We start from the raw sequence: 20,243 nt of genomic DNA, 5'->3' as shown, positions 1-20,243 counted from the left end.
CTGGCGGGCCTGGTACCTGTGCTTTGGGTGGCTGCTGCCAGAGTGGGGGGGGGGGTGCAGAGGAGGCAGAGATGCTAGAGAGGCACAGAGCAGTGTGCACGGGACTTGCTGGAGGCTAGAGCAGACTGGCCCCTACTCAAGTGGGTGGGGCAGAGGAAGAGGGAGCCAACCGTTTTTTCCTAAACTAAAACCTCAGCAATCAGGTTAAATTGCCGGGTTGGCACTTTTTGATAAATAAGTGGGTTTTGGGTTGCAACTCGGTCTCGAAAAGGTTCGCCATCACTGAACTATAATAGGTGGATACAAAATCCATGTTCGGAGGCGGTGTTTTCCCAGGTGTAAGATGCCAGGGACATGTCACAGTAGGTGCCTTTCTTCTTGGCCAGCTTGTGAGTTTCCCAAGTGAATGAACCTTTGGTAGGTAAAGTTGCGTTTCCCGAAGGATCTGGGCCCATGGTCAACTTGCGAAATAAGGAAACCCTCCTTCCATTTTTGGTATCTTTCGCTAGCTTATTTTTTTTCCTATTCTGAAGTTCAAGCAGTGTTGCGCTGTTGTTTCAGATTTCATCGTTAAAAATGCAGATTCAGTCCCAGGAGTCAGATCTAAAATCTCAGGAAGACGACATCAGTAGAGCAAAAGTGGAACTGAATCGTCTTCAGCAGGAAGAGACTCAGCTGGAGCAGAGCATCCAGGCTGGGAAAGCGCAGCTGGAAACGATAATAAAGTCTCTGAAGTCGACTCAGGAAGAAATCAATCAGGTAACGCGCAGCCTCCTCTTCTCCACCTGCTCTGTTTTATTAAGGGCATTTCTACACAGGACATTTCTCAGGAGACAAATCTGTGGGGACAAAACACCAACCATGCTGTTAATTCTAGGAGGAAGCAGAAGTTTGTGGCAGAAGTTCCCCTGAGCCAGAGTCCCATTTTTTTTCCTCTTCCTGCATGTTGATTCTCTTGCTTTGCAGATGGATCGATGGTCCAATTTAGTAAAGATTTTCCCTTGCCCCAAGCTGCCCCATGTCTTTGATTAAGGGTATTTGTGACACGTGGAAGTGGCGTTGAGGCCCCAATAGTTGGCGCAGAGCCAGAGCGATCCGTCCTTTGTTCGGAAGAGGACTGGGGCTGCTAACGAGGAAGAAGCTGGCCGGATGAACCCACGTGCCACGTTCTTATCCAGAAATTATTTGAGTGCTGTGGCTTCTTGGGGGTTCATCGCATATAGGTGACCTTTGGGTAATTTCACCCATGGAATGAGCTCAACCTTAAGAACATAAGAATATAAGAACAAGCCAGCTGGATCAGACCAGAGTCCATCTAGCCCAGCTCTCTGCTACTCGCAGTGGCCCACCAGGTGCCTTTGGGAGCTCACATGCAGGAGGTGAAAGCAATGGCCTTCTGCGGCTGTTGCTCCCGAGCACCTGGACTGTTAAGGCATTTGCAATCTCAGATCAAAGAGGATCAAGATTGGTAGCCATAAATCGACTTCTCCTCCATAAATCTATCCAAGCCCCTTTTAAAGCTATCCAGGTGAGTGGCCATCACCACCTCCTGTGGCAGCATATTCCAAACACCAATCCAAAGTGTTTCCTTTTATTAGTCCTAATTCTTCCCCCCAGCATTTTCAATGTATGCCCCCTGGTTCTAGTATTGTGAGAAAGAGAGAAAAATTTCTCTCTGTCAACATTTTCTACCCCGTGCATAATTTTATAGACTTCAATCATATCCCCCTTCAGACGTCTCCTCTCCAAACTAAAGAGTCCCGAACGCTGCAGCCTCTCCTCATAGGGAAGGTGCTCCAGTCCCTCAATCATCCTCGTTGCCCTTCTCTGCACTTTTTCTATCTCCTCAATCTTACAGTCCTAGATCTTACAGTCTGTTTTATGTTGGGATGGTAATTTGTCATATTCCCCCTCCTCAAACACTTTGCTCAAGTCTCAGTAGGGGTGGGGGGTGGCTGAAACTTCTTGGACTTGTGCTCGGCAGCTCTGCCTCTCCCGTCCATCTCCTCAAAGTGGATTAGGCAGGACAACTGCTTTAGTTTAAGCCCCAGCCCTTTGGCTACCGAAGGAGGCGTTAATTTGGAGCAATCTGAGTCTCTGAGCCGTCTTGATTGCTATGCACGTTCCTCTTGCCCGATTGATCAGTGTGAGGGGGAGAGCCAAGTCAACACTCACCTGGATGCGCGCACCCTTGTTGGGGCTCTGGCTGTGGGTGCCATTGAGGCCTGGTCATTGTCGTTTCCCACTAACTAATCGCTGCATTCATCTGCTCTTCTGCGGAGGGGTCCTCGTTGACCAGGGTTAGTGTCAGGCCAGTTCCCCCCGTGGGCCCTCTTTGGCCCCGTTTTCCCTGCCGTCGCTTTACAGCTCATCACTTTAGCCAATGGGGGCAACAGAGTTTTTTTCACTTGCTTCTCGGGGCAGTTGGCGGGTATGTGGCCGCCATCCCTGCAGTTGAGGCAGATGCCCAGCCGTCGTCGTTGGGCGTGCTGCAATGCCTCACTGTCATGTCTCTGGCAGCTGCCAGAGGTCCCTTTCATGCCTACACAGTGGCGTAGGAGGTTAAGAGCTCGTGTATCTAATCTGGAGCCCCACCTACCTCACAGGGTGTTTGTTGTGAGGGAGGAAGGGCAAGGAGATTGGAAGCCCCTTTGAGTCTCCTGCAGGAGAGAAAGGGGGGATATAAATCCAAACTCTTCTTCTCCTTCTTGTTTGCGCACTGGGGATGAGCATTAGCGCGGGCTCGTTTTCCTCTTGGATTTTTGCACAGCATTATATCTGGGTTGAGTCCTTTGAAGGACCAAGACGCGTTTGGGCCAGTTCTGCAGGCGGCTGTCTAGTTAGCTGGCGGAACTCAGCCCCATATTCTGCCACGGGTTGGTTGCCTTGTTTCAGCCTCTGTAGGTTTCTTCGAGCTTTGTCCTCCAGGAAGGGGTCTTCGAACCGCCTCCTCAGACCCAGTATAAATTGGTTGAAGCACTGTAGCTTTGGCGCCTCTCCCCGAAAGAGGCCTACATACCAGGCCGCTGCCTCTCCTCCTAGTTGGACCCCAACCTCATAGATCTGGTCTACCTCTTGGTCGTACTCATTGCCATTGGCTTGCCTGTAGGTCTCCACTTGAACTAGGAAGTTCAAGTGGGTGGAGGAAGGGGAAGGTGAGGATGGGGTATGAGTCTGAAATTGTGTGCATCGAGGAATGCTGCTGTAAATTTAGTTGTGCGTGCACAATGACAATAAAATGCTTATGCTTAAGTACGGCAGGGTGTCAGGGTTTAAATTATGGGCAAAAATGTTCCAACTGAACAGTAGGATTTTTTTTATTGTGAGAGTAGTTCAGCAGTGAAAATGGCTGCCCAGGGTGGTGGTGAGCTCTCCCTCACTGGCAGTCCTTAAGCTGCGGCTGAACAAACACTTGTCTGGAATGCTCTAGGCCAGTGGTGGCGAACCTTTAACACTCAAAGAGCCATTTGGACCCGTTTTCCACGGGAAAAGAAAACACTTGGAGCCGCAAATCATTTTTGACATTTAAAATAAAGATAACACTGTATATATTGGGGTTTTTTTACCTTTTACTCCGCTCATTCTGAGAAGTGCATGGATGCGTCCGCCAGGAAAGCACCTGCCCCGCTCCAACGGGGTGGGCGAGAGGGGAAGCCCGCAGTGTGGCCCAGCCGGCTGCGGGCAGTTGGTGCGCCCGCCCTGCTGCCTGCAGGGCGGGCAAGGATGAAGCTTGGCGGCTCGGCCTTGCCGGCCACCGGGAAAGCACCCGCCCCGCTCGAACGGGGAGGGCGAGAGGGGAAGCCTGTGGCGCGGCCTCACCGACTGCTGGGAAAGCGCCCGCCCCGCTCGAACGGGGCAGGTGAGAGGGGAAGCCCGCGGCACGGCACGGCCCAGCTGGCCGCGGGCAATTAGTGCGCCCGCCCTGCTGCCTTCAGGGTGAGCAAGGATGAAGCCAGCAGCTCAGCCTTGCCAGCCGCCGGGAAAGCGCCCGCCCTGCTCCAATGGGGTGGGCGAGAGGGGAAGCCCGCGGCGCAGCCCAGCTGGCCGTGAGCAGTTGGTGCGCCTGCCCTGCTCCCTGCAGGGCGGGCAAGGATGGGGTCAGCGGCTCGGCTCGTGGAGCTGCAGTGCAAGGGCAGAAGAGCCTCATGCAGCTCTCGAGCTGCAGGTTCCCTACCCCTGCTCTAGGCTTTCCTTGCATTGAGCAGAGGGTTGGAGTCCATGGCCTGTCTGGCCCCTTCCACCTCTATGATTCTATGAGATTTATTGGCATTTGGGAGAATCAGTTTGAGTGGCTGACCTTTTTTGCCTGCATTTTCTATCTATGCTCTGCAGCATCATGTGGCTCATCTCTGTCTTGGGAATCTGGATTTTCTGGCTTGCCTTGTAATCTCCCCCGATGCAATTCTGTTTTTATGTTTGCTTCTGCCACAGAACTGACAGAGTGGGCCTCTGGTGTATTAGAGATTACCAGTGGTGGCGAACCTTTGGCACTCCAGATGTTATGGACTACAATTCCCATCAGCCCCTGCCAGCATGGCCAATTGAAGTCCATAACATCTGGAGTGCCAAAGGTTCGCCACCACGGTGCTTGGTGTGTGTTAGTCTGAGCATTTCTTTTGCTTAATATTTCTTATTTGTTGAAAGGAGTCTGAAATACTTGCAACTCAAATCTTTTTGAGGCTAAACTTGCAACGTTTTCTACGCTGAAATTTTCCCCATTCAGTATAATTGTCCCCACTCATCCCCTTTTCCAGTTTCCCCTGTACCCGTTTTGATGAAAACAATTAAAAAGCAACCCTGTACCCTCACCACCTGGTTTTTTGAAAGATCCAGTTTCTCCTCGCAGATTCTGAAGTTGAAAAAGCCTCTCTGGAAGCAGGTGAAAATGTTCTGGAAGGCAGCCCGTGTGGAACCAGAGCTGGGAGTGCAGCACAGCGACTCTGTTCAATGTACCTAAAAGGACTCCCTGTGCAGCATTGGTTGAAAACAGAGGAATGTAACCAGGATTCCGTTTGCCACCTGTATTCGGTTGGAAGCTGGTTGTGGCTGGACCCACCATGGCCATTTTGTTGTTCTTCATGCAGGCCAGAAGCAAGCTTTCTCGGTTGCAAGAGAGCCATCAGGAGGCCAGTAGAAGCATCGATCAGTGTAACAAAGCCCTGAATGGGGTCCATGGTGGCAGCATGACCAATCTGGCTGACCTGAACGAGGGAAACCCACAGAAGATCAGAGGCAGCTTTGGAACCTTGGTAAGGATGCAGTTAAAAGTGTAGTACTTGAGGGGCAGCAGACTCTAATCAGGAGAATTGGTTTTGATTCCTCCCCCCACCCCCTTTCTGGGTGACTCTCTCATCCCCACCTACCTCACAAGGTGCCTGCTGCGAGGAGGGGGAGGAAGAGAAGAGTTTGGATTTATACCTTGCTTTGCTCAACCTTAGGAAGTCTCAATACTAGAACCAGGGGGCATACATTGAAAATACATTGAAAATGCTGGGGGGAAGAATTAGGACTAATAAAAGGAAACACTTCTTCGCACAACGTGTGATTGGTGTTTGGAATATGCTGCCCCAGGAGGTGGTGATGGCCACTCACCTGGATAGCTTTAAAAGGGGCTTGGACAGATTTATGGAAGAGGAGAAGTCGATTTATGGCTACCAATCTTGATCCTCTGATCTGAGATTGCAAATGCCTTAACAGTCCAGGTGCTTGGGAGCAACAGCCGCAGAAGGCCATTGCTTTCACATCCTGCTTGTGAGCTCCCAAAGGCACCTGGTGGGCCACTGCGAGTAGCAGAGAGCTGGACTAGATGGACTCTGGTCTGATCCAGCAGGCTTCTTCTTATGTTCTCAGAGAGGCTTACCAACACTTTTCCTTTCTCTCCCCAGAACAGGCACCTTGTGAGGTAGGAGAGTTCTGAGAGATCTGTTACTAGCCTAAGGTCACCCAGCAGGCTTCAGTGTAGGAGGAGAGTCAGGAAAGTGATCGAGTTCAGGGTCATGTTCAGAGTGCTGGTTTTAACCTTTAAGGCTAAAGCGGCCTTGGGCCTACGTACTTGAGGGACCGCATCTCCCCATATTGCCCCGCTAGGTCCCTCCGGTCTTCGGAGGAGAACCTATTAGAGGCCCCTGGCCTGAAACACATCCAGCGGGCCTCCACTAGGGCCAGGGGTTTTATGGCTCTGGCTCCACTCTGGTGGAACAGGCTCCCCGGAGAGACCAGGGCCCTGCGGGACTTACAGAGTCTCTGCAGGGCCTGCAAAATGGACCTGTTCCGCCAGGCCCCCCGGGGGGCTCAGTTGGGGAGGAAGGGGGTTGGGTTTTTTAGCACCATCTGTCTTGTATTTTAAATGGTTCCTGATGGTTTTATTGGGTAGTATTATGGGGTTTAAAACTGTTTTAAATTATTATATTATGTTATTCTATCTCTGTTGTCCCCTGCCCTGAGCCCTTCAGGGGAGGGTGGCCTTTAGATTTGAAGTAATCCAATCCAATCCAATCCAAAAACCTTTATTAGGCATAAACCAGAAGTCCCATACATTCCAAGTACAAAAACAGGATTATTGTTATATATCATGTAGAACATGGATTAAAAATGTAGCGACTGCTTCAGAAATTTCTACATGAGGGCTGTTCAATAGCTTAGACATTTTTTGTTTGTCTGAGAGAAACATAAATTCAAGAGGTAGTAAAGCTCCCAGATCGGTTCTAATATCATTATACCTCGAACAGTAAAGCAGGATATGAGGGACTGAGTCCATAGCGTTGGGACAGTACCGACAACAACGCTCACTTTGTGGGATGTTAAGGAAACGACCTTGAAGATAGACAGAGGGGAATGAGTTGCACCTTGCTCTGGTCATGACCCATCTGCACTTATGATTAACAAGCTGTTCTAAGTATACAGCAGGGCTAGATTTCAGGGGGGTGAAAATTTGAAGTATAAATAAAGAAATCCAAAGTCCGCCCGGTCATGTGGAGGAGTGGGGAATCAAACCGGGGTCCCCAGATTAGAGTCCACCACTCTTAACCACTACACTACGCTGGCTCTCTGAAATGCAGCTGAAACAGGGGCGTACCTAGACAAACTGGCGCCCGGGGACAAAGCCTGAGTTTGGCGCCCCCCCCCCCACCCGGCGTATGGGCAGCCACCCTCCCCCACCATGACCAAACAATGATTTTTTGTACCAGCTCACAAAACACCTCCCACTCCCATCAAAACATACATGGCTCTCTCCCCACCAACTCTTTTCCTAATTTCCTAATCACAACAACCCTATGAGGTAGGTTGTTAGCCTGAGAAACAACTCCAAGCCAGTGCAAGTGGGTATTAAGCATGTAAATCTCTCACAAATCACCCCCAGCAAAACATTTACCAAACAAATGTCAGCATCATCTCTCACAAAACACCTCCAGTGGGAATCCCACTCCCCAAACAACAGCATCACTTTCCAATGGTGCTTAAACTAGGGGATTTCCAAATTCTTCTTTTTTAAATCCACCTTAAAGGGAGAATCTGGGGTCCCCGGTTAAAACAAAATTGAAAAGTGATGCTGTTTGGGGGTGGATTCTCCCCCACCCTGAAACAGCTATCACTTTTGAGGGGTTGGAGATTCAGATAGAAACAAATAGCCAGATTCAGCTGGAATCTAAGGCCAAATTTGGGCACATTCCCGGACAAACAATTGTCCGATTATGTCCTACCCAAATATGAACAAAATGCTTGAATGCAAGGTATTTGGGGTTTTGGGGGGTATTTTTGGTGTTTTTTCGGCCTGCAGGGAGTGCATTTTTAAAGCTAGTGGCACCATGATTTCAGGGCATCATCCAGAGACTGCCCTGATGATACCACCTGAGTTTGGCGATGTTTGGTTCAGGGGCAGCAAAAGTTATGGTACGCCAAAAAATGGAATGCCCCCATCCCCATTGTTTTCATAATGGGGAGCCCTAACCTGAGATGGTGGGGACTACTCCATTTGAGGGACCCATAACTTCCTGGTCCCCCTGAAGACATAACTTCACCAAACTTTAGGTGGAAATCATTAGAATAGTTAACAGATGACTACCCTGAAATTTTGGTGTCACTAGCTTGTAAAAATCGCATCCCCTTCAGGCACCTAAAGAAATCTCCAAGATTCTTTGTTTTGCCAGTGACTTTGCTCCATTGTAGCTAATGAGGAATTTCTGAGGCAGGTGGACAAATTTTTTTTGAAGATAGAGGTGCCAGACTTCTTCAAGGTGGCTCCAAGAGGCCTTGAGTAGCTAGCATCCAAGCTTGGTGTGAGGGTTTCTTCTGGAGTGGGGTGAAAGAGTTCTGAGGAAGAACTCAGCCCACAGGCTTTCTCATAATATGCAGGAATGAGGAAACAAAATAAGCCTTTTGGGGGCCCATAAAATTGAACCCCCAGGAATCCAAAAGGTTTTCCCAAACCTGGATGGCCCAATACCAGGAGGCCCTCCTGGAGCAAACTTGAAAGTCTAAGCCTCTATCTTCAAAAATGTGCAGCCTGCCCAAGACACACTGTAGAAATTCCCCATTGGGCCACAATGGACAAAAGTCAATGCAAAACAAAGCAATCTTAAGCAAATTTCTCAGTGCTCTGGAATGGGTGTATTTTTAAAGGGAGCATGACAATTCAAATTTTCAGGGTATCGCTCTGTTAGCGATTCTTTGATGATGCCACCCAAGTTTGGTTAAGTTATGTTCAGGGGGACCAAAGATATCGTGCCTCAAATGGGTAGCCCTCCCCATTTCAGGTTAGCTCCCATTGAAAACAATGGGGATCAGACAAAATCTCCTTTGGGGGTACCCATAACCCTTTCCTGCCCCTGAACCAAACATCACTCAAATTAAAAAATTATCAGGATAACTCTGGATGGCAACACCCTGGAAATTTTGGTGGAGCTGGCCCAAAATGCTTCCCCTGCAGGCCTTGGAATGTGAAAAACACTGTTCACATTTGAAAACACACAAACGACTCCTGGAAATGTTGGCGCCCTAATGCACGTGACTAAATGGGGTGCGCCCGGGGACATAGGGTACCACCTGTCCCTGTGCAGGAACGCCAATTGGTTTCGAAAGCCACCGGAGGCCTCGCGCAGAGAAAAGCGAGGCAGCAAAAAGTTTCTTCTTGAACCCGCTTAGATGCTGAGAGCTCCTGAAGCTGGAGAGAGAAGGGCGCATCTAACGCCTAATTTAGAAACCTCAAACCCGAGGTAGTGTTTGAGTTGGGACCGCCTTGCTCGGAGTTTCTTGGTCTCTTCGCTGCTACATTACACGTTGTTGCTTAGCTGCCTACAGAGGGTCCCTTTGGCCCAGGTTGCAGGCGGATTCTCTTGGACGTGTCTATATAGGTCAGTGTGAGAAGGAAATCCTTGCCCAGGAATCTGATCCCATTGGAACAGGAGATTTGAGGACCGTGTGCAGAAGGCAGGCACGAGTTTGTCTGCATAGCCTCTGGCTTGAGTTAAAAGCTGCTCGGCTATTGCCAAACTCGCTAAACTTCATAATTCTAAGTTCAGCAGGGAAGCCAACCTGCTTGCCATCCGGCCAACCTGGTGTTTCTGTTTTTCATTTATTTAGGGCATCAGTCCGAGAGCCATAATTAGTAATACAATAAAACAGTACAGTCATCACAATACAATAAGTGTGACATCTTTAGTTTTCAAATAACATAAGAACATAAGAACAAGCCAGCTGGATCAGACCAGAGTCCATCTAGTCCAGCTCTCTGCTACTCGCAGTGGCCCACCAGGTGCCTTTGGGAGCTCACATGCAGGATGTGAAAGCAATGGCCTTCTGCGGCTGTAGCTCCCGAGCACCTGGTCTGTTAAGGCATTTGCAATCTCAGATCAAAGAGGATCAAGATTGGTAGCCAGGGACAGACTTCTCCTCCATCAATCTGTCCAAGCCCCTTTGAAAGCTATCCAGGTGAGTGGCCATCACCACCTCCTGTGGCAGCACATTCCAAACACCAATCACACGTTGCGTGAAGAAGTGTTTCCTTTTATTAGTCCTAATTCTTCCCCCCAGCATTTTCAATGGATGCCCCCTGGTTCTAGTATTGTGAGAAAGAGAGAAAAATTTCTCTCTGTCAACATTTTCTACGCCGTGCATAATTTTATAGATTTCAATCATATTCCCCCTCAGACGTCTCCTCTCCAAACTAAAGAGTCCCAAATGCTGCAGCCTCTCCTCGTAAGGAAGGTGCTCCAGTCCCTCAATCATCCTCACTGCCCTTCTCTGCACTTTTTCTATCTCCTCAATATCCTTTTTGAGATGTGGCGACCAGAACTGGACACTGTACTCCAAGTGCGGTCGCACCACGGCTTTATATAAGGGCATGACAATCCTTGCAGTTTTATTATCAACTCCTTTCCTAATGATCCCCAGCATAGAGTTTGCCTTTTTCACAGAGAGCCATGATAACACTTAAGGGTCGGTATCAGCCTCTAGAACACATTTGGCAACCGGAGTCACATGTCCGTCCAAAGAGTCCAACTGCCTGACGTTTCCATGTCTGATGGCAGGATGATCCATTCAAGAACAAGGGCGTGATGTTCAGCGGTAACACCCAGGAGCTGCACCCGGACCCCTTCCAGGCGGAAGACCCCTTCCGGACAGACCCCTTTAAAGGAGCAGATCCCTTCAAAGGCAGTAAGTATCGCCCGGATGGAATGAGCCAGCCGAAGGAGCCTCTCTCGTGCATCAGCGCCGCTCAGTCATCCGCTGCCCTCTTCTGTCTCCGCTTGACCCAGGTGATCCGTTCCAGAATGACCCTTTTGCGGAGCAGCCCCCTGCAGCAGCTGGTAAGCCCGCATCCCCCCTCTTCTGCAGAGCCCCAGATTTCCTTTCCTCATTAAGAATGGCGAAGTGTCCATCTCTCCCTAGGGAGGGGAGAGACCCAAGGAAGGCAATGTCTGTGCCTGCCACACCTAATCCGATAGTATCCATTCAACGTTCCCAGATGCGGTACTGTTGGATCAGTTGGAGAACTTGCATCATCAGTCAAAAAGGGATTTAGACAGTTTGACAGTGGGGAGGGGCGTGGCAAGGGGCAGGGCTCCGCTGCGGTTGGTTTCCCCCTTCTGCCTGATCCCCTGATTATCATTTGATGTCCGGTAGGTCAAAAAGTGGGAAAGGCTCCGCTCTGGAAGGATAATGCATCTCGGAGCACGTTGCTATTAATTTGTCTTTTCTGACTCTTCTGCCAGATCCATTCGGAGGAGATCCTTTTAAAGAAAGTGACCCGTTCCAGACTTCCATGCCAGAGGATTTCTTTAGGAAGCCTGTGAAAAGCGATCCATTTGTGTCCGACTCGTTCTCAAAGAGTCCTGCTCTGCCCCCTAACAAGGTCAGGACGATGGGCCAGTCGATGGAGCTGGGGTGGCGGCGGCGGCGTGTGAAGAAGGCTCGTGCGCTGCCTGCCAGGGCTCGTGAAGGAGCACCCCTGAGCAGCGGGAGTTCCTTCCTCTGGCGCTGGGAGAGGCAGAGCATGCCGATCCCTGGATGTACCATGACCCTTTTGTTCTGCTCCTGTGTTTTAGCCTCACAGCTTTGAGAACTCTGATCCGTTCGTGATGTCAAGTCTTTCCTTGAAAGGCCCAGGTATGAGCAAAGGACCTCTTGGCTGTTGGTTTTCTCACGTACTCAGGTGCGCTAGTTCAGGGGTAGGGAACCTGCGGCTCTCCAGATGTTCAGGAACTACAATTCCCATCAGCCCCTGTCAGCATGGCCAATTGGCCATGCTGGCAGGGGCTGATGGGAATTGTAGTTCCTGAACATCTGGAGAGCCGCAGGTTCCCTACCCCTGCGCTAGTTCAAATCCACAAGGCTGTTTTCTTTCCTGCCTTAAGCTGTTCTGCATGTATTCTTTTTCCCACTTGCAAAAGCCACCAGCAGTTGCTTCGAGTTTTGCCGCTCCCTGCGGTTTGGACTTTGCCCTGAAGGACGGGCGTGCCGGTGGTTCCGGGGCCCAGCCACATGCTGCGGTTCTCGAGATGCGGTGGGCAGCGCGACAAAGCATCCCGGCCCTACCCTATCAGGAGCTGGTCCTGCAGGGTAGGCCAGTTGGAAGTCAGAGGCTTGTTCATGTTTTGGTTTCAGATCTTTTCGGGACGTTGGATCCATTTGGCAGCAGCGCTTTCAATAGCAATGAAGGATTTGCAGATTTCAGCAGAATGTCAAAGGTGTGTTTCTTCCAAAGAGTCGGCCCTTTCTAAAGACTCTCTCTCCACCACAGCCATTCCCCATTGTTGCCTCCTCTGTTTTAATGTGTAAATGAAGTTGTTTTTGCCTTGGCGTTTTGCATTGTGCACTAGGCCAGTGATGGCGAACCTTTTTGAAACCCGAGTGCCCAAATTGCAACCTAAAATCCACTTATTTATCGCAAAGTGCCAACACAGCAATTTAACCTGAATACTGAGGTTTTCGTTTAGAAAAACCGGTTGGCTCCAAGGCGTGCGTTGCTTGGGAGTAAGCTTGGTGGTAGTCAGTGGCTTTGCTTTGAAGCAACCGTGCAACTCTTCAAACGGGTGAATCATGACCCTAGGAGGATTTACTCAGAAGCAAGCCCCATTGCCAGCAACCAAGCTTACTCCCAGGTAAAGGATCGCACTTTAGTTCTTCGCATGAAAATCAGAGGGGTTTAACAGCGCTTAACAGGGTTACCTACACTGCTTCCCCAAAACTAGGTCTTATGTTTAATGCTAATAATTGAGCCCAGTGGCCCAGGCCAGCCTAGATGTGTGTGGGCGGGGGGGGGGGGGGGACTCTGCTTGTGCGTGCCCACAGAGAGGGCTCTGAGTGCCACCTCTGGCACCCGTGCCATAGGTTCGCCACCACTGCACTAGGCTGATGCTGGAAATGTCCTTGGTCTGAGGACCCGTCATCTCCACGGAAATCTGCTGAGTTGCTCTGAGCAGAGCCAGTTTGGGGTAGTGGTTAAGAGCAGGTGCACTCTAATCTGGAGAACCGGGTTTTATTCCCCGCTCTGCCACTTGAGCTGTGGGAGCTTATCTGGTGACCCAACTCTTCTTCTTCTACACTGCTGCCTTGCAGGGTGGTTCTGTGCAGGATTACATCCAGTGATGTAGGAGAGAACCCACCTGAGATGCAGCTCTCCCTCTCTTCCACTAGGTGGCAGTGTCTGCACTGGTCTCTGAAGCTTCAGCTTCACTTATCGGATCTACCAGGGCTCTTGGCAAACATCTAGTTTCAGATTCCAGCCACTGGTGGTGGCTCCAGTATGCTCCGGCTGGCTGCTACGCTCCGGCTGTGAGCTGTGCCTAGCACCTGGGGCATCTCTGTTTCCGTGAAAAAGGCAAACTCTATGCTGGGGATTGTTAGAAAAGGAATTGAGAATAAAACTGCAAAGATTGTCATGCCCTTCTATAAAGCAGTGGTGCGACCGCACTTGGAGTACTGTGTCCAGTTCTGGTCGCCACATCTCAAAAAGGATATCGAAGTGATAGAAAAAGTGCAGAGAAGGGCAACGAGGATGATTGAGGGACTGGAGCACCTTCCCTATGAGAAGAGGCTGCAGTGTTTGGGACTCTTTAGTTTGGAGAGGAGACGGCTGAGGGAGGATATGATTGAAGTCTTTCTAATTATGCATGGGGTAGAAAATGTTGACAGAGAGAAGTTTTTCTCTCTTTCTCACAATACTAGAACCAGGGGGCATTCATTGAAAATGCTGGGGGGAAGAATTAGGACTAATAAAAGGAAACACTTCTTCACGCAACGTGTGATTGGTGTTCGGAATATGCTGCCACAGGAGGTGGTGATGGCCACTCACCTGGATAGCTTTCAAAGGGGCTTGGACAGATTGATGGAGGAGAAGTCGATTTATGGCTACCAATCTTGATCCTCCTTGATCTGAGATTGCAAATGCCTTAACAGTCCAGGTGCTCGGGAGCAACAGCCGCAGAAGGCCCTTGCTTTCACCTCCTGCCTGTGAGCTCCCAAAGGCACCTGGTGGGCCACTGCGAGTAGCAGAGAGCTGGACTAGATGGACTCTGGTCTGATCCAGCTGGCTTGTTCTTATGTTCTTATGTTCCCTGCCTGGGTAGTCTCAGGTGTGCTCTGAACAGTGGCAGCCACCCAGAGAGAGGTCCAATATGATGTGTGGCACCAGGGAAGAGGTGAGCATGTACTAGGAAATGCAGGCCCAGGAGGACATTTCCCAGCACATGCTTGCTCTTCCCTGGCACTACACTCCATGTTGTGTCTGAAACCACCAAAAGTTTCAGAAGCCGTTTGTAATGAGGCGTGAGGAGGGCTCTGCCTTGTCAAGGGAGCTGCTTCATGCTGAGCCTGACCCCTGGTCCACCAAGACCAGTTTTGCCTGCTCAGACTGGCAGCCGCTGTGCAGGGCCTCAGGCAGAGGAAGCCTTTCACGTCACCTTATGCCTTTTAACTGGAGATGGTGGGAATTGAACCGGGGACGTTCTGCATGCCAAGCTGAGCCACGGCTCCCAGTGTCAGCAGCCTTCAGAGCTGTGCTGTTTTTCTCCCGGTCCCTCTTTGCTGAGCCTGCGCCGTGTTGCGTGGCTCGTTCCAAATGATGATTTCGCCAGTGAAGCAGTTAAAACTGCCGGTAGGCTGCTCAGAGCGGCGTTGCTCGACAAGCCAGCATCACCCCCTGAGCAGCGCCGGGGCCTTTTTGACTTGGAGCCTGAACCAGTCTCTGTTCTGGGCTCTTTCTTGCAGCCTCCAGCACCAGATCCTTTCAGCTCCTCTGTCACAGGGGGCGGCTTTTCAGATGACTCCTTTAAGAATAAGCTGGACACTCCTGCTCTGCCGCCAAAGAAGAACATGCCCCCGAGGCCCAAGTTACCCAGCGGTAAGTCCTCCTTCCTTTTGAGGTGCCTCTCCTCCCTAAAGAATCTGCAGCTGGGAACGGTTGACTCCTCGTACTGGGTTTCTGCAGGACATCTGCAGTGGGCCCAGTGCATAGGCCTCTCTGCCTTTTGGATGGCACTGCCCCAGCCCTTCCCCCCTGCTCTGCCCTCCTGGGAGTGCTCTAGCAGATCTTGCAGCAGCCAAGTGCCGAGCAGCTTCTGAGAACATGTGAGAGTCTTCCCATCAGCTGGGGCTGCTCTGCATAGTTTGGCTATATTTTGCTGGATTTTTATACATTGTTCACCCAAATGCAAGACTAAGGGGTTTCTTTCCCCCCCATAGAGCAGCAGTGGCGTAGTGGCTAAGAGCAGGTTGCACTCTGATCTGGAGGAACCGGGTTTGATTCCCCGCTCTGCCGCTCAAGTTGTGGAGGCTTCTCTGAGGAATTCAGATTAGCCTGTACACTCCCACACACGCCAGCTGGGTGACCTTGGGCTAGTCACAGCTTTCCGGAGCGCTCTCAGCCCCACCCACCTCACAGGGTGTTTGTTGTGAGGGGGGAAGGGCAAGGAGATTGTCAGCCCCTTTGAGTCTCCTACAGGAGAGAAAGGGGGATATAAATCCAAACTCCTCCTCCTCCTCCTCCTCCTCCTCCTCCTCCTCCTTCTTCTTCTTCTTCATAGGTATGCTATCAAACAATTTGTATATATTAGAATGCCCCATGACAATTTTGTGTGTATATAACATTTTGAAGGGGCCTTCTTACATTCAAGGTTGTTTTCCTTTTGAGCAAATATAGCGTTTACTTTACTTAACTTACACTGGGTACCCAAGTGGCATCCAGCATCCTCCTTTCCTCCATTTTATCCTCACTGCAACCTTGCGAGGTAGGCTAAGCTGAGAGTGTTATGCCTGGCCCAAGGTCACCCAGCAGATTCCCAGGGCATAACTGGGGATTTTTAACCCAGGTCTCCCAGTTCTCGGTCAGAGACTCTAATCGCTCTACCTTGACGGCTGTCATAATTGTCGGGGAATCAAAGATTTTTTTTTATTAAAAAAACCCTGAGTGTTTGAGCTGTACCTGTTTTAAATTAATAGTAGCTGCAGTAGCTGGATCAAACCAAGGTGGGAGTGGAGAGCCCAGCACCCTGTTGCCAGCAGTCAGTGGTGGAAAGCTCTCTAGCAGTGTGTGTCTGAACAGTCACTCTGCCTCTGCAGTTGCTGCAGTGGCGACGGCGGCTGGAGTGGGACATAGCTGTTACCTGTAGTCATTCATGGACTTCTTGTTCCCCTCCACTAATGCATCTGATCCTCAACCCCCAGCTGTCGGCACTTCTTCCTACAGCAAGTTCCATTAACAAATTGTGCTGAATTGTGGAAAGAACTTGCTGTTACCTGTCCTGAATCTTATTTCCTGTCTTACTTCATTGGGTAACCTTATGGTGTTGTGTTATATGAGAAAGGGAAAAAGGTCTTTCTCTCTCTCTCTCTCTCTCTCTCTCTCTCTCTCTCTCTGCGCTTCCCTACACCATTCATACCTTGACACACCTGTTGTCCCTGGATGGTTCGAGATCCTTTGCTGGCCTTGGCAGCATTCAGGACTTGTTACTTGGCCTGAAAGGCTTCCAGCTTCACCCATAAAGATGCTTCCCCCACCCACCGAGAGAACTCCTGCTCTGTGACATGACAGCTCACCTGCCGAGCACATTAAAAGAATCCTCCAGGTGGTTGCTAAGACTGGGGACTGCTCCCTTTGACCCACTGCTGGCTACACTGCAGGTGTCAGTGGCAGAAGGTGCAGAGAGAGAGTTGTGTCATAAGAACATAAGAACAAGCCAGCTGGATCAGACCAGAGTCCATCTAGTCCAGCTCTCTGCTACTTGCAGTGGCCCACCAGGTGCCTTTGGGAGCTCACCTGCAGGAGGTGAAAGCAATGGCCTTAAGAACAGAAGAAAGAGCCTGCTGGATCAGACCAGAGTCCATCTAGTCCAGCTCTCTGCTACTCGCAGTGGCCCACCAGGTGCCTTTGGGAGCTCACATGCAGGATGTGAAAGCAACGGCCTTCTGCAGCTGTTGCTCCCGAGCACCTGGACTGTTAAGGCATTTGCAATCTCAGATCAAAGAGGATCAAGATTGGTAGCCATAGATTGACTTCTCCTCCATAAATCTGTCCAAGCCCTTTTTAAAGCTATCCAGGTTAGTGGCCATCACCACCTCCTGTGGCAGCATATTCCAAACACCAATCACACGTTGCGTGAAGAAGTGTTTCCTTTTATTAGTCCTAATTCTTCCCCCCAGCATTTTCAATGAATGCCCCCTGGTTCTAATATTGTGAGAAAGAGAGAAAAATTTCTCTCATGTCAACATTTTCTACCCCAGGGGTTCTGTTTCCACGCATACTTGGCATGAGCTGTACGCTGTACGCAGAGTGTGGGGCTATTTTCTTGTGCTGGCCTTTTTGGAGGGGGGGGGGTTGTGTTTGTGTTTGGATTCTGCTGTAACCAGCTAGTTAAAGCGAGCTCTCTTGGGAGAGCCTACCGGTTATCCGGATTGCCTCTTTCTTGTTTGCTGATTGAAATCTGCCAGAGCTCACTCCCTATGAGTTTCTAGGTAAAAGCTGTTGAGCCCTCAAAGAGAGAAACAGATTTTTTTTTAAAGTGCAGGAAGTCTCTGTGTGGGTGTCAGTGATTGTAAGTCAGTTCAGTCTCTGGGCTGCTGTGACCGTGGGACCAGCTGCAGCAGCTCCACCCTGAGCCACTTCCTCTCGGCACCCTTCACGCTGCGGTTAGAACTGTGCTGCTCTCCAGCGATATCGAGGCAAAGCCTTTGCCTCTAACCAGTCAGCCAACTTTGGCCTCGGGTTACGTGCCACAGGCAGGGGCCTTCCATGTCACGCGACAGTGATCCCAAAAGCTTGTCGGGGAAGCGCTTGCCTGGCCTTCGCCGTGCCGGAACGCTTCTGAGGCTGTTCATGTGGTTTCTCCCCACTTTTATCTCTAGTTGACAAAAAATGCTCCATGCATGAGTGTGCTACTTGGGCACTCTCTGTTTCTCCATCTGTGCCTCGAGGGGGATGCCCTCGTGTGTGTTTTCTTTGAAGGAGGAGGAGGAGGTGGAGGAGGAGGAGGAGTTTGGATTTATATCCCCCTTTCTCTCCTGTAGGAGACTCAAAGGGGCTGACAATCTCCTTGCCCTTCCCCCCTCACAACAAACACCCTGTGAGGTGGGTGGGGCTGAGAGAGCTCCGAAGAGCTGTGACTAGCCCAAGGTCACCCAGCTGGCGTGTGTGGGAGTGTACAGGCTAATCTGAATTCCCCAGATAAGCCTCCACAGCTCAGGTGGCAGAGCTGGGAATCAAACCCGGTTCCTCCAGATCAGAGTGCACCTGCTCTTAGCCACTACGCCACTGCTGCCCCCTACTCCACTGCTGAGGGAGATGCCGGGGGTGTCACAGGGGAAGCACGGAGGACCCAGCGGGGGCTGAGAAATCCACTGGGCACCCCACAGCTGGCCAGGCAGGGAGAGTGCAGAAGTGTGGAAAGAGACCCCCCTGTAGGGAGGCTGGCCAAGTGGGTTTTCCTGCCTCCAGCAAGGACATTTGGAGGTTCGTCCCTGGAGGATGACAACGGAGGGCAAACGGGAATTGTCTGTGAGTTCAGGGGGCCTTTGGGAGCTGATTGCTGGGCATTTTGTGCAGATTGCCCTGCCCAAAAGGTGCTTCTCTCCCCCATCTGATCAGGCAAGGAATGGAATCTCTCGTTCTGTGACAGCACCTCAAACCATGAAGCAGCCCACTTGTGGTTGAAGAGAAGGCAGCCTTTCCTGTTTTCCTCAGCGGGCCTCTGAAGCAGGCAGTTTCTTTCAGCCAGAACGATGTGGCTGTCGCAGATCTGTTCAGTTACAAAGCACTGAGATGAGGCTGCTGTGTGTGTTGTGCGTCCTCGTGTGTGTGTGGGTTTGAGCATCTGAGATGCACCCTTCCAGAGTGGTTTGCTGCCAGATTTTTCCTTTAATTTTGGATAACCTTGAGTGGACGCTGAGCGTGATGGTCAGTCCCGTTCCTGCCGGCTGCTCCTCCTGTGCAAGTTGGCACCTCATATTGGTGATTGACAGCTCTGCTTTTAAGCGAAGGGCCTTGGGTCCACTTCTGTCCCCCAGCTGAAATATTAATATTTTCCATAGCCCGCAGAAATAACAAACGTCTGACTAGGTCAGTGGTGGCGAACCTATGGCATGGGTGCCAGAGGTGGCACTCAGAGCCCTCTCTGTGGGCACGCACAAACAGAGTGCCCCCCCACCTCTAGGCTGGCCTGGGCCGCTGGGCTCAATTATCAGCATTAAACCTAAGACCTAGTTTTGGGGAAGCAAGTAGGTAACCCTGTTAAGCGCTGCTAAACCCCACTGATTTTCATGTGAAGAACTAAAGCGTGATCCTTTACCTGGGAGTAAGCTCGGATTGGTGGCAATGGGGCTTGCTTCTGAGTAAACCCTCCTAGGGTCATGATTCACCCGTTGGAAGAGTTGCACGGTTGCTCCAAAGCAGAGCCACCGACTACCACCAAGCTTACTCCTGAGTAACGCATGCCTTGGAGCCAACCGTTCTTTCTAAACTAAAACCTCAGTATTCAGGTTAAATTGCCGTGTTGGTACTTTGCGATAAATAAGTGGGTTTGGGGTTGCAATCTGGGCACTCGGTCTCGAAAAGGTTCGCCATCACTGGACTAGGTGAACACTGCGTAGCTGTCGTCGTTCACTTGGGAAAAGTTCAGGAGGCAGAAAACGGGAGCCTTAATTGTAGAGGTAGCTTGTGTTCACTGTGTGTGATACAAGCTTCCAGGTGAGATAAGACTCTTCCTTCTACTCAGCAAACTAAAGATGAGAGGGAGGGAGGGGGAAGATGCTTCTGGGGAAAGGGCCAGGCCTTCATTTCGGTTTTAAAATAGTGAGAGAGAAAATCTTTTTGCCGTCTCAGAACTGCACTTTGTATCAGAGATCTCACCTTAAGGAGTGGTGGGGTGGGAGAACAGAGAAGCCATGCTAAGATTTCCAGAGAGATTTCCAGAGAGACTCCGTGACATTGGACAGGTGGAATTTGTGGTCCAGGACTGGCCAGTGAAAGAGGTGATGACAGGTAAATGCAGCATCCGCGGGCTTTGAGAACACATTGAACAGGCTGCCTGTGCAGAGCCTCCAAGGGCCTCATGGCAAGCCCAAGGCTGGCTCCGAGGGCTGTAATCCAATGGAGGAAGTGGGGGAGGGGGGTCCTGTAGGACAGAGGGCATCTCAGGACCACCAACTTCTGGGAGGGGGAGGGGAGGATCAGCTTAGCCACAGTGCAGCTTTCTCCCATTCCGAATCCAGCAGGTGTTTCTGTGGATGGGCTAATTCGCTTTCCTGGTTAACTT

General features: G+C 50.7%; 1 protein-coding gene across 7 annotated transcripts in view; it reads left to right on the top strand.

Moving 5' to 3' along the window:
• EPS15L1 (epidermal growth factor receptor pathway substrate 15 like 1) overlaps positions 1-20,243 on the top strand; it is a 66,108-nt gene that overhangs the window by 24,916 nt on the left and 20,949 nt on the right. For 5 of the 7 annotated variants that reach the window (XM_048497707.1, XM_048497704.1, XM_048497705.1 and 2 more), the window contains 8 exons: positions 562-759; positions 5,085-5,249; positions 10,527-10,653; positions 10,755-10,805; positions 11,211-11,350; positions 11,544-11,604; positions 12,103-12,185; positions 14,707-14,839. In XM_048497707.1, the coding sequence (XP_048353664.1) occupies positions 562-759; positions 5,085-5,249; positions 10,527-10,653; positions 10,755-10,805; positions 11,211-11,350; positions 11,544-11,604; positions 12,103-12,185; positions 14,707-14,839 (958 nt within the window). The remainder of the gene's footprint in view (positions 1-561; positions 760-5,084; positions 5,250-10,526; positions 10,654-10,754; positions 10,806-11,210; positions 11,351-11,543; positions 11,605-12,102; positions 12,186-14,706; positions 14,840-20,243) is intronic. The other 2 variants (XM_048497708.1, XM_048497710.1) reach the window with 1 other exon arrangement.

This window comes from Sphaerodactylus townsendi, linkage group LG05, assembly GCF_021028975.2.
Source record: "Sphaerodactylus townsendi isolate TG3544 linkage group LG05, MPM_Stown_v2.3, whole genome shotgun sequence".
Classification (NCBI taxonomy): domain Eukaryota; kingdom Metazoa; phylum Chordata; class Lepidosauria; order Squamata; family Sphaerodactylidae; genus Sphaerodactylus; species Sphaerodactylus townsendi.
This window is presented reverse-complemented; position numbering and strand designations above follow the sequence as displayed.